We start from the raw sequence: 17,917 nt of genomic DNA, 5'->3' as shown, positions 1-17,917 counted from the left end.
AGAAAAGAGAAGGGGAAGAGGGAAGGGATGGAAGAGGCATTCATTAAATATGCCTAGACTGCTGCCAGGATAATCTGTTCTGCCTGTCCATGGTGGACAAGACAGGAAGTGATGTGCTTAGTGAGTGCTGCAAAGAATATTCAGGTTAGATATTATGAAAATGATAAGGATGGAGAAGCATAGAAATAGACTGCCTGGGGAGATACAGAGCCTTCACTGCAGAAACAATGGTAAGGGTAGAGCTCAGTCTGCTATGGGGCCCAAGGACCCTTCCAGCACTGTGATTCAGTGATTATAGCAATATTATACAACTGAGAGCTGATTCATCTTATGTCTTTGGAATGGATGTCTCTGTAAGCTGTGTTACATATTTGTCTCCTCTTCCTTTGATTTTGTGTGATTTGTGTTGAGCAACCAGAATGAGCAAGATGGTTGTTGCTGTGCTCTGGGGTAATACCATTAATAATTACAATTTCTTTTACCATGTTATGACTTCCTCACTTACAGGAACATTTTCATCTTTAAGTAGTGCTGCTTTCCCTGGGATTTATCTTGGAGTAAGGATGTGTGTCTCTATTTTATTGCAAAACTAGTATTAACCCTTTCCAAGTTAGCAGCATGCCAGAGGGTCATGTTGACCTACAGGAAAGACCTATCCCTGTTCACAAAATCACCACTTGTTCCTTATCTGGGCTCTCTAGAACAAGAATTTCCTCTGCTTATATCTGTGCAAAACTGCCTCACACATGGGACGCAGACTTGGCTGGAGTCCTCAGATCCATTGTAGTGCAAGTACAGAAACAATCAGTTAAATCCTTCCTAAATCTCCGTGCCTTCCTTACGATAATAATAAAAGGTGAGCTACGTGATGACAGTCGGAGGGCTGCTCGTGGAGGATCAGGCACACTGGAAGAGGAGCACCACACGGCATGGTCACACACCCGGGCTCCCAGCAGAAGCCAGGGCTACAAGCTGGGTAACACGGCTCCCGTCCCATGCGGGGTGAGAAATCAGACACTTAAAAGGGATCTGCACTACCCATAACAGCCAGAATAAAACAATCTAATTTCACCATGCTGTACTTGAAGCTGCTGACAGCTAGTCGCTTAAAAAATAAAAATAAAATATGTGGAGGGAGTGAAATTCAGGTCTCACTTCTTAAGTGTTACTCTGAACTTCCAGGCAGTGCCTCTGTCCACACAAACCCTCACTGCTGACAGAAGGCAGCTACCCATTTATCTCAAAGAATTCAGCAGAAATCATTATTGTCTTTTGAAATAAAAAGAAAACTCCTCTCCTGGATTTGCAGTAGTCTAAGGTGTCGATTTTTTTCTGTTTCAGCTGCTCCTACTGGTAGTGTTTCTGCTCCAAAAACTGCATTTCCCCCAGGGCAGGCTTCAGCCACTTTAATAAGATTTATTCTGGGAACAGAAAAGGTGGAAGAGGTAAAGACTGATACCTCCTACTGCACTTCTCCAGGCTGTGCACAAAGCATTCGGGTTTGCTGGCACCAGCAGAGCCAACACGCAGAGGAACAGGGACAATTTCACCCGGCAACATGGGGCAGGGGGGTGGGGGGGGGGCGCGGTGAGGAGTGCCTCTAACTGCAGCCTGTGTGCATGGGACAGTTTTTATTCTTCATTCAATATTTTTAACGTAAATGCTGAGGATGGGAGCCATGATACACACACTCAGTTGACCCGGGGTGGTTACTGCCACAGTCCTGGCAGGGATAGCACCTTTCTCGGAGGTGCTGAGCTCACCCAGACAGAGGTGAAGATGGTTCCCAAGGCTCCCCCACCCTGGACAAGAGCAGTAATTCCCAGACAGGGCCTGAGCCTGCTCCCACTCGGCTGCCAGGGCAGAGGGATGCCCGGCTTCAGCACCAGCCCTTACTGACAGGCGAACAAATCCTCTAGGCACCGCGGGACGGAGCAGGGCACCTCCAAGAAGTGCAATTTAAACAAACCTCAGCCACAAGCGGAGGGCTAGCTGAGCACCCATCCTACCTTGGGGTCCCCCAGATCCTCCTCCCGCACCCCGCACCCCGCACCCCCATCACTCCCCCTCCCGGAGCCGCGGCTGCGGCTGCTTTAACCGGGCGGGTGGGGGGGGGGGATGCGGGCAGCCCCGCCGATGTCGTGGGCATCAGCTGACCGAGCCGGGCTCTGCCTCCTCCCGGGCCGCCCTCCCGCAGCACCACTCCGGCGGCGGCGGCGGTGGCCGCCGGTCCCCGCGGCTCCCGGGGCAGCAGCACCGGCCGCCGGCTGCCCGCCGCAGCGCTCCCTGCCGAGCCTGCCCCTCGTCCCTTTCTCCTCCTCCTCCTCCTCCTCCCTGCAGCCGGGGGAAGCCCCGGAGACGAAGCCCTCCTTGCCTTGTGCCGCCGAGAAGTTGGGATGCTCCCAGCGCTCTTCGCAGGGCTCTGAGTTTAGGGCGGGATTTTCACTCCTCGCTCTTCAGCTTTTTTAGTTTTCTCTCTCTCTCTTTTTTTTTTTTTTTTTTAATTTTCCCCTCTATTTTTCCGCCTCTTTTTTTCCCACTTTTTTTTCTCCCTCTTTTTTTTTTTCCCCTTTTTTTTTCCTCGTTACCAAGCAAACCGAGCCTCTGCGATGGATGGCAGCCCCGAAACCCCCCCGGGCAGAGGCTCCCCCCTCTGAGCCGGGGCTGCGAGCCCGGCAGGGCATGCCCCGCCGCCGGGGGGATGCGGGCGGGCAGCCCCCGGCCGGCGGCTCCGACGCCGTGACCGAGGATGCCCGCGACCCCCGCCGCCTCTGCCCCCCTGCCCGCACTCGCAGGGTTCCCTCTGACCGCAGCCGCGGGGATTACAGCATCTCCCGGGGACCAGACCTCGGAGAGGAACCCCGGCATTCCCCAAAAACGGAGCTGCCCGCTGTGAACGGCTCTCGGCAAGGCGGCTCCCCATCGCCCCTCCGCGCCTCCAGCCTCGGGATGGGGCCGAGGATCGCCCGCCGGGCAGCGGGGCTGCTCCCGTAGATGCTCCTCTCCTCCCTCCTCCTCTCCGGACCCTCGGCTCGGCTCTCTCCCTGCTCGCCGCCCCCGGGGGGGCTCGCACCCAGCCCGCCGGGGCTCCGGGGCTGCTCCGCAGCCGGGCTCCGCGGGATGCGGCTCCGCGGGGAGCCGCGGGAGCGGGCGAGGGGCGAGGGCCGCAAGCGCTGAGCCGGACCCCAGCGGCAGAGCAGCCCCTCCGCCAGCCCAGCAGCCGGCCCCGGAGACCTGCCTATAAATGTGATCCCCCCCCCACCACCCTTTCCATCCCCTCCCTCCTCTCCCGCGGCTCCATCCCTCTCCCCCGGGTCCCCCCCCTCCGTGTCCCCCCCTCCTTCCTTCCAACCCCCACCCCCCGCCGGTGCTCTGCCCCCCGCCAGTCACCGCCATGGAGCTCTCGGAGGTGCGGTGCCTGAGCGACAGCGATGAACTTTACACCATCAACAGGACCCCCCCCGGCAGCAGCAGACCCCAGCGCCTGCTGTGGCAGACGGCCGTGCGCCACATCACCGAGCAGCGCTTCATCCAGGAGCACAGCAGCAGCAGCGGCGGCAGCAGCAGCGGTGGGGGCAAGGGCTTCAGCTCCGAGGAGACCTGCTGCCCCAACCACCACCCTCACCCTCACCACCACCACCATCACCTCCGGCGACAGTCGGCCGGCCGGAGTTTGGGCGGCGAGCGCCACAACAACGGAGGCACCAAAGTCTTCCCGGAGCGCACGAGCAGCAGCGGGGACCTGGGCTTCCTGCCCCTGGACTGTGCCCCCAGTAACTCCGATTTCTTCCTCAACTGGGGCTACACCTACCGCGGGGTGATCTTCCCCACGCTCCGCAACTCCTTCAAGTCCAGGGACTTGGAGCGCCTTTATCAGCGCTACTTCTTGGGCCAGCGGCGCAAATCCGAGGTGGTCATGAACATCCTGGATGTGCTGACCAAGCTGACCCTGCTGTTCCTCCACCTGACTCTGGCCTCTGCTCCCATGGACCCCATTAAGGGCATTCTCTTGGGCTTCTTCACTGGCATCGAGGTGGTGATCTGTGCCTTAGTGGTGGTCAGGAAGGACACAACCTCATACACCTACCTGCAGTACAGCGGTGTGGTCACCTGGGTGGCCATGGCCACACAGATCCTGGCGGCTGGCCTGGGCTGTGGCCTCCTTGGGGATGGCATTGGCTATGTGCTCTTCACGCTTTTTGCAACCTACAGCATGCTCCCGCTGCCACTCACCTGGGCCATCTTGGCCGGGCTGGTCACCTCCGTCCTGCAGCTCGTCATGCAGCTGGTTATCCCCAGGTTGGCCGTGACTTCCCTCAACCAGGTACTGTGGTGAGGAATGGGTGGGAACTTTCCTCTTTCCCCATCACCCTGGGTGAGAGGAGGTGTGGGGAGTCCCAAGAGATCCTTTCCCCTTTACTGAGGTACTCAGAGGCTCACTGCCTAGGGGGGAGTCCATAGGCAAAAGGCAAATTTCTCTCCCTCCCTCTCGCTCCCCCACTGCCTATCACTCCCTTGCCCTGTGAGAGAAGCAGGGGATTGAGTTTTCACCTCAGGCTGGGGAGGGGGATGTTTCCTGGTCACGCTGTTCCCTCTGCTTATGCATTCACTTCACTGTTGTCCCTTGGAACAGCTTTTTGGGACAAGGCAGGAGGATGGGACATTTGTCACTTCCCTCCCTTACTTCCAGCAGTGGTGCATAGGATGAGATAGGAAAGATAACTCTGTCTTGTCCAAGCTCTCCCACTGCTCATTTCTCATTTACTTGATCATGCCTTTTAACTCTGGATCTCCTGGGACGACTTTCATGTGTGAGTACAGCTTGATCTGGGCTATGGGAAAGGAGCAGGGCACATTGCCGTTTTGCAAGGAGAGCAAAGCGATACTCCAACCAAATCAAGGGAAAGGTCCCCTTGGAGGTTGGGTGTGAGCTCCTGGGTTGTCTTTGGAGGGCACTGACAAACCTGTTTTGCTGTTGGTCATGGGACAAATGCTGTGCTGCATCCTTAGAAGTGATGTATAGTACAGGTAACCAGTTATACTGGGGACTGGTGGTGCAGTGCAAACAGTTGAGAGGCACTGGGCAAGACAAGTCCTGTTAAAATTGGGACTGACCTGACTTTACACTTACCTGGCTTCTTCCACAGGAAAGCTAGGACACAGTGAACCCCTGCAAAGCAAGAAAACGTTGTCTTTCTAGGGCAACTTAATCCTGGGGTTCTTGCTGCTCCCCTTCCCCCCACCTCTTCCTAGATTGTCACAGCTCTGTGCTACCAATATTTCACAGCAGATTATCATCTCCATTTGGCTAGCTCCAGGGAATCGGTGAGGAGGGGGTGGAGGTACTGGCAGATAATCTCCAAGGGAGGGAGGGTGCAGAGGAATGTACTGCTGGTGGCATATTGTTTACATGACTGCCGGGATGTGCAGCTGGGAGGTGGCTGATCTTTCACCTGGAAGTGTTGATGATGATGGCTTATGGGACACATCGACATCCCTCACCCCCCGGCACTTCTGTAACCCCTGTCTGTGCCTTTCCTCCACACACATGAGCTGTGGGGCTGCCTGACCTCACTTCCCAGTGGCCAGGCTCACCCTGATTCGGGGGAAGCTGACCCAGTGTGCTGTGCCTTGATGAGCTCTGTGGATGTAAAGCAATTAGACTGGGCAGAGTTGTTGCTCGGCTCTTGGTAACGTGCTGATGAATGAACTGCAGCTGTGTGCTGTGTCCCACTCTCATGCACTGCCGGTGTTAGTGCTGGGTCAAAAGCTGTGTGAGTTATGCTCATTTCTTAATTCACTTCCACGTCCTATCCCGGAGCTGTGAGTAAAGGACTGCTGTCTCATTATGCGCAGGTATCACGGCTGTTTAGCTGGTCCTCCCACCCCCACACTCATTTCCCACAGACATCCTTAACAAAGACATTTCCTGGGAGAGATACTAATATCTTCATTTCGCAGCCCAGTACCTTTCCAGCTGTGTGAACGAACTGCCTTTGAGTGGTGCACAAAGAGAGATTACCAGCCAGATGATTGTCTTCATGAACTCCGTATACAAATCTCCTTAGCAGGATCCGCGGGGATTGCCACACTTCACTGTCCATTTACACCAGCCCCCTCCCGGAGTCCAATTATCTCCCCCTAATTACGCTCCTCTTTCGGCCCTTTGCCTTCACCCCGCTATGGGAGAGGCCGGATCCTTCCTCACCCCGCGGCTTTTTGTGCAAGGGGCACAAAACCCCCGGCAGGAGATGAGCGGGAGGAGATGAGATGCGCGGGAGATGCGCGGGAGATGCGCGGGAGATGCGCGGCGCCCCCCGGGCGCTGTCCGCCAGCGCGGTGCTGAAGCTGCCCGGGGGCTCCCTCCAGCGGCCCGGTGGGAGCCTGCCTGGCGGTTTTCAAGAGTTGGCGATTGAGAGCTCGTACTGCTGATGAAGGGTAGCATGTAACTACAGGTGAATGCAGACCGTGTCATCAGAGTTATATATATAGCAAGTATTTGGGACAATGCACATTTCTTGATCTCACAGGCAAAGTACTTTTATCACAAGGCTTATTTCCCAAGTAAAATACTGCATCTTCCCTTCAGAGAAGCCTTACAAGTCTAAATAACCCATGTGATTATGTAGCAATACCTGTGACCATCTTTCTATGCCTCGGGATGTGGGGAGTTGGTTACGCTAAACTAGATCTGGGAATTAAAGTATGCAGTTTGAAAGAAAAACCAGGGGGTAGAATTCAGATCATGAGTCTAAATAACGGGTTTCCCACTGATTTTGATGAGCCCAGGATTTCATGCAGAGAAAACATTGAACTCAATTCTGAACACAAAGAATTGTATATCCTGGAGTCAGCTTGTTACTGCACCCACTAGTATGCAAGGGGACAGTTGTCCAGATCCTCTTCTCAGCCACACAGGTATAAATCTGTTATAAATCTCCCTAAGCTGATAAAATTGCAACAGTTTATACAAGAGGAAAAGCAAGTACTTTGACCTGTTTTCCCTTAATCTCTTAATTAATTTTAGGTCTCATTGATAAAGACATTCACAAGCAGTTTAAATCATTTGTAATGCTGAACACAATCACACAGTACTGCCTCATTCAGCTTTTTGCTGAATTCAACAAAATATTCATTTTTATGAATGCTCACAGTCCACCATTTTCTCTTGCAGTAACACTTAAGAGATTATCTGATGTTTTCCTCCCTTACATCACCAAAATTAATCTGAACTAACATCCTAGGTAAAAGTGGAGGAGAAAAAACACCTCATAACTACATTTTTTTGTTGTTGTTTAAGAAAAGAGCAAACATAGAATCACTGGTTCCTATTTTGCTAACTGCTCAGTGTTTCTGGGGAGATGCGAACAGCCTGAAACCCAGCTGACCCCAGCGCAAAATGTTGAGCAATGTGCTGCTGCTCAACCTGGGAAGAGACAGGAAAAAAGGTCCTGACATCATGATTTAGGTAAAGGCAATGCTGATACTGACTTAAGTATTAATTCTCTCAGGAATCAAATGAGAAATACAAGATCTTACTGATAAACAAGTGCATTGATTTTTTGTGCCTGATCAGATATTTTGCTGGGGGTCATACTTACTTCTGACATTCTCCCAAAGGAACATTTCATTTTTATTACTTTCATTCTAACTTTTTTCTTGGTCATAATGTGATATAAGAACCAAAATTTCTAAGACCATATATGTGTTCCAGGCATATGGGGAAGAATAAACAACTCAAAGCTCCTTAGTGTTATATAACGTAGGCAGATGATAATATAGACATGGGTTTTGACAAGCTCGGAATTATGTAAGCATACACTGGATTTTAAGCCTCTGCCCATGCATCCCTCATTCATATGAGTGAATTCCTTTGGAGTCAGTAAGCTTACTCCTTTAAGTCATCTGCATAATGGATGTCTTGAAGGATCAAGTTTGAAATTATGCATATTAAATCAAACTTTAAAAATATATTTAGAAATAACCTTAAAGTAGGTAATACCAAGACAGGGGAAACTCATTCTTTTCCCTTGGATAGCATCTGTCTTTCCAAGTCTATGCAGTTCTGTGAATTAGTGCAGTGATTTTTGCATCATTTTTTTCCCCAAAAACTCGTTCTCAGGGTTGCTTATTACTAAAAGAGGAAAAGGCAGAATTCATGAAGCCACAAAGAGTCCTATAGTGATGAATCTGTATAATTATACAATGGCAAATGACAGCTTTTTTAATGCATATATCGGCTATATGATTTCTAAAATCTGATCATAGGTATCAGCATATGAGTAATTATCGAGCACATTCATCTCTTCAAAATTTCTGCCAAATGCTTGTGGAATATCTTTTAAAACTGTAATGTATAAGGATATTTTAAAGTTGGCTACCATTTGAGAATCAGAATCTAATCTCACTACCTTTATCCCTATAGTTGCTTCCATACCATTATTTACAATTCATTTTTTCTGCCATAGTCAGCTGTGGGTGATTTATAACCTGATTCTATGATTTTAGACTGGATTATATGATCTAGTTTCCTTTTATATCCTGTAACGTCACCCGACCAGTATCAGTGGGTCACAGCATAATTAGATTAGAATTGGATACACTTTTCTCTGAAGCAGCTGCATCATTGTTGTGCTAAGTAGGGCAAATGTATTAGTTATATTTACAATTTGATGATTAATTACCTTCAGAGAGTTCCTCCAAAATGGAGGAACTCAGGCAGAAACATGAATGAAACTTGCTTTTATCAGTAAATTTTAGTTTACAAAGTAGTCAGTGCACTTGTTCTCAATGAAAGTTACTTTGCTGGATTTGACGGATTTGATTTTTGTGCCATCAGAACACCTCTGAGTTGTTTTTATATTTTTGTTTATTGTTTGCTTACAGTTTCTCATGGTCCAGAAAGAGGCATAAGCTCTAAACCAGCAGCATCTAATACAAAATAATTGCACACTGGAGTAGTGCAGTTACAGCTGACACTTAACAACAGATCATGCTGGAATGTTCCTTATTATTCTGTACAGAAACTGAAGGGGATACACATCTCCATTCCACCCTCTTACTGCACCTTTCAATCCTGTCAATGATGTGACCTGTGCAGAAAATAGAAGGGGCAAAATGAGAACCATTTAATGGATTATTCTCTTTCCAAAGGACAGAGAAATTGATGAGTGGTAGGATTTCTTCCTCCAATTTCCTTATTTCAGGAACATCTGGCTAAGCATAAGAAAAGCTAGAGTATTTTATGTAGAAAGTGAATTTTAGTAAACAGAAAGGAATTAGGTTTTTGAAATTATGTTTAAGGTAATGGAAATTCCAAACATGAAAACCCGTACTCAGCTGGTGCCTAGTACCCCATCCCCGCAGGCAGCTTGCTAACATCCCATTTCTTTAAGCACAGTGTTCTCGCACTTGTCCACAGTTCTGTTTCTGAGCATCTGGTGAAGTGCCTCAACCACTTAGTGTTAAAGTCACCTTTCAGCCAAGCCAGAATCCAAACACTGTTCCAGTGGAAACACATTTCATGGTTGTAAGTGTCTTCCTTATGTTTTAGAGACAGATAAGAAGGGGCTTTTGCTCTCCTTCTATGTAACAAACGCAGTTCCAGGGATGTGGCAGGCCAAGGTTTAAATCTCTGTTACTCCAATGGGGATTGGAATCCACTACTCCTTACCTCAGAGAGTTTCCAAAGAAAACCTTTACCCACTCCATGGAAAGCTGTTCTTCTAGGAAGATAAAAGTTTAAGATTCGGTGTGCCAATAAATAAATAAATAAATAAATAAATAAATCTTGAATCTGTAGCCAACTGATTAAGAAATTCATCTTTTCTGATGTCCTTGCTGAACATTTTAGTGTTTTATATAATGCTATTAAATCTTTCCCTCAAGCACATGTCCCAAGTGACAGACTCTACACTGTGGTTCCCTCTCTCTGACCCGATGAATCTTTCCCAGAGAATTTCTCTGCTTTCTTTTCTGCTGCTCCTCCAGCTCCCCAAAACCAAGCAGAGCCTACAGGGAAGGTAGTCCTTAGGGAGGCAGGAAATATTGAATGACGGTGAGCCTCCAGTCATTGAGATGTTGTTATACAGATTTATAGATGTTTTAAAAGACAATGGTAGGCCCAGTTCAGTATTCAAACAAAGAGATACAGTACTCTTGGTGGTGAGGAGTGGGGAAGGGGATGTGGGGCTGAAAATCCCAAGTGTAGGGGAAAAACCTCATAGTGAAACTCTAAATCATAAGGAAATAATAGCTTTAAGACATTCTCTGTCTTTCATAGTTCCCTCCTAGCTACTTCTCCTCTTGCTCACCGTGCTGGCTATTTTATACTCAATCTCAGCCATAGGTTATCATGTGTCATATAAGGACCCATTAGAGGATGGTGGCACTCAACATACATTTCTGTCTTAAATTCTTGCAGTCATGTGTTTGCAAATTACGTGCACGACATCCCTTATTGTGGCTTCTGGGGTGGTTTTTTTTTTTTTGTTTGTTTGTTTGTTTGTTTTTTGTTAATTTGTTTCATCTCTAACTTCTCTTTCAGAGAAAAACTCTGTTTCATTTGCTCTGTTCTTGGTGCAGTGCAGCTTGTACCCATCCCCAGCACAGCAGAGATAGTAGAGTTGCAATCTGGCCCAAGAAGGGAGATGAATGCAAATCATTGTTATTGGTGCAGTGAATTTTGATCATTCTGGTGCTAGCCTCGCTCATTCAAACCAGGGATAAAAGAGACCTGGCTGGCCAAAAGGGATCAGTCACAGAAAGTACTGAGTTCTTGCACAGCATTTCTTGATACTAAGGATCTTACTAAGAAACCTTACTGGGACCTGACTGACACAGAAATTCTCAACACCTTGATTTAGGGACTTGATTTAAAGCCCACAGAGTGTAATGAAAGGAATCCCACAGACATTAGGAGCTTTAGGTAAACAAAGAAAATAATTTCTCAGAGCCCTGTTTAGGGAAAACATTGCTCTGAATCTGCATTTCTTCTGGAGGAGAGCACAAACATGGACATCCAGGTCCTCCAGGAATATCTTGGAGTGAACTCGGTCACTCTTATCTCTCCAAACACCCAAGTCTGCAGACAGAGATATAAGTGAGGTACTGCATTATCTAGAACAAAAATTATCAGGAAATGTACATAGGGTGAACTGCAAAGCCAGGCAGTCATTGGCTGACAGAGTAATATTTCCTCATGCAAGTTTTGCTTATAAGCAACTATTTTAAGAAGTGCTGCTACTTCATTTACCAGCTTCTGCTGCTGCAAGGTTTCACGCAGTTAGCCTTAGAAGAGAGAGGAAGGCTGCCAAGTCCATTAATTAACCAGTGCTGCAGTCTGAGAAATGGCTGGAGCATATTATCATAAAAAAATACAGTCTGAGAAATGGCTGGAGCATATTATCATAAAAAAATAAAGTAAAATGAACTCAAACGATTTTTTTTTCAGTACCCCAACAAATAATTGTGTATCTCCTGAATAGTCTGATGCTGGTGTTATCATTTTGTAAGATAGTCTTAGCTTTAATCTAAGGAACAATTGTCCCTGTTATAGATGAAAGAATATTTGAATGAGCTGAGTTATTCAATTCTTCTACCTATTCAGTTTTGGTTTTCAAATTTGACTTGATCATTACAGTTTTTGATTTATTTGTTTTTTTAATATCTTTGCCTTTGTTTCTAACAGTGCAGTCCCTTAAAAATAAAATGCAGAAATCACTCTATTGAAATCAATGGAAGCTTTCAACAGAGGCAGAATCCTAATTAGGAAAAAAAAATGTTTATTTCTTTGGAGGGATGTAATCTCCAGGTATTTTGCTATTTCTCCTTTGTTCACACACCTCTGCTTTGTTTACCTGGGAGCTACTCAAGAATGGAGTGATCTGTTCTCTTCTGCTCACCTTAGGTCTACCATGGTAGAAACTTCATCAATAAATCCAGAGGTATCATCATGATGCAAATAAGAAATAATAATAACCAGGAAAATCAATCAGTGCAGAAGAACTATGTGATATTATATTAGGCACCAAGTAAGGAGTAAGGATCTTAGTTAAAGAAATAAATTAGATTTTATGGCAGTTACTTAGATAACTGAACTAGGTCTAGATATACACATTCTTTTATTGTGTGATTCTCTGTCATACATTAAAGTATCTCTAATGTTTATTAGTATTAATATTTTCCCTGTGCATACTAGATAGGGTTATAATTGATGTGGAAATCATCCCACACATGCTCAGCGCAGTTCTAATGTAATGTGCCAGACATGCATATTCTTTTAAAGGAAGGAGTTGTACGCATCACAGATTTCAGGTAGGGACTGGGAGTGAGGATCATTCCCATTTCATCACTAAATTTATTAATGGCCTGTGCTGACCCACACACATCACTTTATGTTTCTGTGCTTCAGTTGATTTGAAAATTTCCTTTCTCAGTTGCTCAAATATGTGACTAATACATTCAATTGCTTTGAGATTTTTGTGCAAAACATGCCCATCACCTTCCATGATGTAAAAAGAAGACTACTGACTTGTCAGCCACGCACATTTTGTTAAAAAATGAATGTGCTGAAAGTAGTGGTAATAGTTTCATTATAACTCAGCTTTTTTTAAAAAGAAGCCTGGTTCTGTATAATTCTCTTCTACTTCAGCCAGATCATAAATGACTCCGTGATCTCTTTACATTAGTCCATACAGTAAAAGCCATACAGTTTATACAGGTCTGTGTATGGGTTACAGAGTAAGCATCCTCCTCAGATGTCCTTCTCATGACCCCATGACTCTTGCTTTCACATCCAAACAGTGAAGCAGTTTCAGTGATTGGAATGGAGTACATTCCCACCTGGATTAATTTGTTGCCTTAATAGAGATCTTTCCTGACATGGATCCATAGATTCAAACTCCCTCACATGGAACTGAAGGAAAACAAGAGATCAAATCGTGATCCTTGTGCAAATGCTGTCAGCTCTTGGGCCGGAAGCAATTCCTCCTTCCTGCATGCTGTGTGAAATTGGCTGGAGTTTCTAGGTCTCTGGATGAGCTCTTTGCTGCCCAAAAATAATTAACCAAAGTTAGGACACATTAGTTAGGACACAATTAGCCAAAGTTAGGACACATTTCAGAATTCAGTCAACCCTTCTCTCCTAAGGCTGTAGCTATACTAACCCTATCTATCTACCCTAATCTGTCTAATACAAAAGTGATAATACCCCATATTTAAAGTTCTAAAGTTTCCAACCACTTCATAGATTTGCATATATTCATATTAGATAGATACAAATACCCAGTAAAGGCAATGATGTGGAATTTCATGATTTATTCTTTTTTGTTGTTTTTGTTTTGTAACTTGCTTTCTGGTTCAGTAATTACATTTGCAAGTCAAAATAATATTTACTATGTTCCTAAAGTTTGTGTATATTTAAAGGGAGTTTGTAGGTGTAATTTAAAAACGGAAAATACACACGCCATTAATTAAGAGACGTTTGTCGTAATTACTATCATTAAAAACTCAAACTATAATCTAGAAATCAGACTGTCTTCTTCTGGCTTATATGGATTCAGCAGTTGCAGATTTACAAAGAACTTTCAAATTCCCTAGTCAGAACATAGAATCCTTTAACGTATAGTGAAAATCCAAAGAATCTCAAAAAAATAAATAAATAAAATAAAATGCTAGAGCATCCTACAATTAAGGAAAGGAAAGATCACAAATCATGAAGACATACATACAAAAATTCTCACAGACCTTATAGGAACTTTGTGGTCTACAAAATCTGGAAGGATAGACAGTCATAGCAATTATTCACTGGATAGTCATCTGGCATATAGCCTATTTTTCATATGTGATCTAGGGACCTAAAAGTACAGGGTGGTAGTCAGTGGGATTTTTGACCTTCTGTAAACTAAGGGGCTTAAGAGAAATGGACATACTAGAGTGAGTCCAGAGAAAGGCAACTGGTGAAGGGACTAGAAAACAAGACATATGAGGAGTGGCTGATGGAACTGGGGTTGTTTAGTGTGGAGCAAAAAAAGAAGGCTGAGGGAAGAACTCATCACTGTCTACAACTACTTGAAAGGAGATTGTAGTGAGGTGGTTTTTGGTCTCTTTTCTCAAGTGACAAGTGATAGACCATGAGGAAAAGATCTGAGATTGCACTAAGGGAGATTTAGAATATTGAGAAGAATTTCCTCATGGAGAGCATGTTTAAATGTTGGAACAGGCTGCCCAGGGAGGTGACGGAGTCACAATCCCTGGAGGTATTTAAGAGACGTGTGGATGTGGTGTTTAGGGACATGGCTTAGATGATGGATGGTAGTGTTTGGTAGGTGATGGCTGGACTTGATGATCTTAAGGGACTTTTTCAACCTAAATGATCCTCTCATTCTAAGATGATTAAAAGACTGGAACTTCTGACCAATGAGGTGAGGCTGAGAGAGTTGGGACTGTTCATTCTGGACAAAACACACAGCTAGGGCAGGGCATGGTTCCTGTGCTCACAGTACGAGACCTTCTTTAGCATACATGCCATGCCTTCTGCATCCACTTCAGTCCATTGCAGCCTCAAATCCTGCACTGAGACATAGCTGCAGGCTTGTATCATGTCATCATGTGGCATGGTACAGCACTTCTTCATGGAATATGGTCTATGGGCTTATCACCATCCCCACCCGGTGATATCATGCAGCCCTGGAGCACAAGCTTATAGCAAACATCAGGCACATGTACAATTAGTGAATCTTTCAGGGAATGATTCTGTCTTCACCCACTAGATCCTTGTGGTATGAGTAACATTGCAGGTGGAAAAGTTTGAAGAATATCAGTAAATACATGTCCCTTCTATCCATCGATAAAAAGAGCTTCTTCACCAGTGGCAACCGTTCCTTTTCCCTCACTGGTTGAATTGTTACATAAGTGTTAGGAGGTACAAGAGATGCCTAGCTGTGAACTGTGGTTTCACTGCAGCTTCCTCAGCAACCTTAGCTACCAATGTAAGCTGGAGGCAGGTTTACCCTTAGGCGGTCAGGACCATATTTGAGCAATTGACACTATCCTTCTTTTAAAAAGACAGTAACTAGCCTTCTCCCAGCAAAGCACTGATGATCTTTAAACATATTGATTTCAGAGTAGAGGATTACTCTAGAGAAGAGAAAGTTGAAGGGAAGCTGTGACAGCTTTCAAGTATGGGAGAAGCAGCTACAGAAAGGAAGAAAATAATTGTTCTTAGTTTCATCTATAGCTAACAAGAGAGATGATGGTCTTAAGTTACTAAAAAGAATATTTGCATTAGATGGTAGGAGAAACTTTACAACAACAAAGATATGTAGGTAACCACAATTTGCCTGGGAGGCTTCATCCTGAAATATAATTGAGCAGTTTAGAGAGGCATTTTGTTAGGATTCATTTAGGTAACACCTAGGACCTGGAGCATGGCTTAAATGACCTGTCAAGGTCCTTTCATAGAATCATAGAAACATTAAGGTTGGAAAAGACCTTCATGCCCTACTTTCTATAATTAAATGATACTGGGTCTTATTTATGGCTCTGATGTGAATTGTTCTCACCTCTCAGTTTCCAAAGAAGCAAACCATTTTGTATTTCTAATTATCCCTTCACTGAAGCTGACAGATTAGTCTGATCTAGTTTCATTTATGTAGCCTGAAATTCCACAATTTCAGGAATTTATACCTGTGGTTATCTAAGGACATGGTGGATCAACCATTAATTTAAAATTAACCAATAATATTGCTGATAGTGCAAGAAAATATCAGAATCTAATCATCTCTTCCAAGAGAAGAGTCTGTATTCATGTCTGGGATTGCCCTCACACAGACAGCACCTTGCTCTTGGACTTTTTGAACCTCATTAGGTTCACATGAGCCAACTTCTCAAGCTTGTCCACGTCCCTTTGAATGACATCCCTTCCTTCTGTTGTATCAACTGCACCACTCAGCTTGGTGTCTTCTGCAAACTTGATAAGGGTGCACACGATCCCATTGTCTACGTCATTGTTATTAAATAGTACTGGTCCCAGGACAGGCCTCTGAGGGACAACTCTCATCACCATCCTCCACCAGGACATACAGGCATTGACCACCACTCTCTGGGTGCGAGCTTCAAGCCAATTCCTTATCCACTGAATGATCTACCCTTCAAATCAATGTCCCTCCAATTTGGAGATCAGGTCGAAATCCCCCACCTGGATGAGAGCGTGTGAGTGTGGTGTTTCTTGTAGCATCTTCTTGTAGCATCTGCTTGTTTCTCTATGTATGACACTCAAGATGGGCTCATCAGATCTAAGGCTGTTTTATGTTGCCGGAGTAGCAGAGCACATTTCCTAGGGCTGAGAATCCTACCCCTGACAGAAAGCAGAGAATTGGGCATTTACTTTTGAACAGACACAAAATGCTCCTTTTCTTCTCCAATAAAGGTTCTTAGCAATTGTCATTCAGGGAACATGGTGGATAATGTTCTCTTCAAGGGCAATAAACTCTGACCTTGCCAGGATAATCATGTTTTTCATGTTGTGAAAGGCAATACACTCATTCAGCAAAAAGCCTTTATTTCCAGACTACAAAACCAGCATCAGAAATTCAGATCAACTATAAAGAAATCTTCAATAAAATATTTTTAGTCTGCCATTTCGACTCCTGCCCGATACAGGAATTGCTTAGTAATGATGAATACTCTGCAAATTCATGCTGTGTTTTCTGTTCAGAATAGAAGATGGCATAAAGCACATGTGGAATACAGACACTCTTGTTTTTCTTAGTGGAATTAGGGTGGTAGAGTAGAAGTAGGTCAACTCACACTTATTTTTAATTGTTATCATAATTTTGAAGACAGACACAACAGTTTGTTGATAAGAATGCACTTTTCTGAAACATCTGGATGATCCCATTCAAACCCAATGTTACTGCTGAGATGCTGCAAGCCCTGGAGTGAGTTGGCTAGTGAGGTACCACTGCTTGCAACTGCAAGTCCTGCAGATGAGCAGTGCCTTCCTCTGTAATCCAGCGAGTTTTTATTGAATACTGAGGTCAACATCACCCTCTATCTCCTAGAGCAGGAATTTTTCAAACAGCAATGAAAATGACTCTTCCATTTCAGTTTCAATTTGAGTTCAGAGGAAACTGGAAGCTGAGAGTGACCGTAACCACATTTTTCATCCCTCATCAAAATGTTTTTATTGCATACATTTCAAAAATAGTGTACACCCCTCTGGAAACTCCAGAACATCTCTGATGTTTCCAACCTGATGTCAGGAACAGTGGGACTTTGGTCCAGTCATTCTTTTGTTCAATTGAATCTATTCAAAACAAGAAATATTTGAAGAAAACACAGATGAGCTGGTGAACAAAAATCCAAAGTGAAATCTTCCTCTGGGAGACTGTGAAAAGAAAGCTATGCAGACTGATAGCTTTTCAGGTCTCCGAGGAAATATTTTGTGTAGTGGACAACTCTGATGGCAGAATCTTCCATTTCAAATTCAGAGACAGAGCTCTGCTACCTCATCCTGCATTGACCATCAGAACTGGGTCATTAGGCTTGTTTGAATGGGTACAGTGCAGAGTGAATGTGCCCAGCATACTTCTAGGCTTGAGATGGGAAGTTTGCGTATGAACAGACAACCACTGGTCTCTGCTGGCTTGTGAATACTTATGTCACGCTCTGCTGTGAATCATAACCCTGTTCCTTGAGCAGATTGTGCCATGCAGCACCAAGAGCCATTTACTTGAAGGAGCCCATGGTCCTTCACAAAGGCCCTGTGTGTGTTTGGAGTCCTGGGGCTGACTTCCATGCAGGACTTCACAGCTTAAAGTGAAATTTAAGTATGCTCAAAATGAGCATCAGTAATGCTCTATTCCTATAAAGCCTGCCCTGGTGTTGCCCACAAGACACCTGAATCTTAAGTATC

The 17,917-nt window shown here is 45.1% G+C and overlaps 1 protein-coding gene across 1 annotated transcript in view; it reads left to right on the top strand.

The window, feature by feature from the left end:
* Positions 1-3,394: 3,394 nt before the first annotated feature.
* Positions 3,395-17,917, top strand: part of ADCY8 (adenylate cyclase 8) — a 125,025-nt gene continuing 110,502 nt past the window's right edge. The window contains exon 1 of the mRNA XM_035556245.1: positions 3,395-4,324. Coding sequence (XP_035412138.1) covers positions 3,395-4,324 — 930 coding nt within the window. The remainder of the gene's footprint in view (positions 4,325-17,917) is intronic.

Source organism: Cygnus atratus, chromosome 2 (genome assembly GCF_013377495.2).
Source record: "Cygnus atratus isolate AKBS03 ecotype Queensland, Australia chromosome 2, CAtr_DNAZoo_HiC_assembly, whole genome shotgun sequence".
In the NCBI taxonomy this organism is placed as follows: Eukaryota; Metazoa; Chordata; class Aves; order Anseriformes; family Anatidae; genus Cygnus; species Cygnus atratus.
This window is presented reverse-complemented; position numbering and strand designations above follow the sequence as displayed.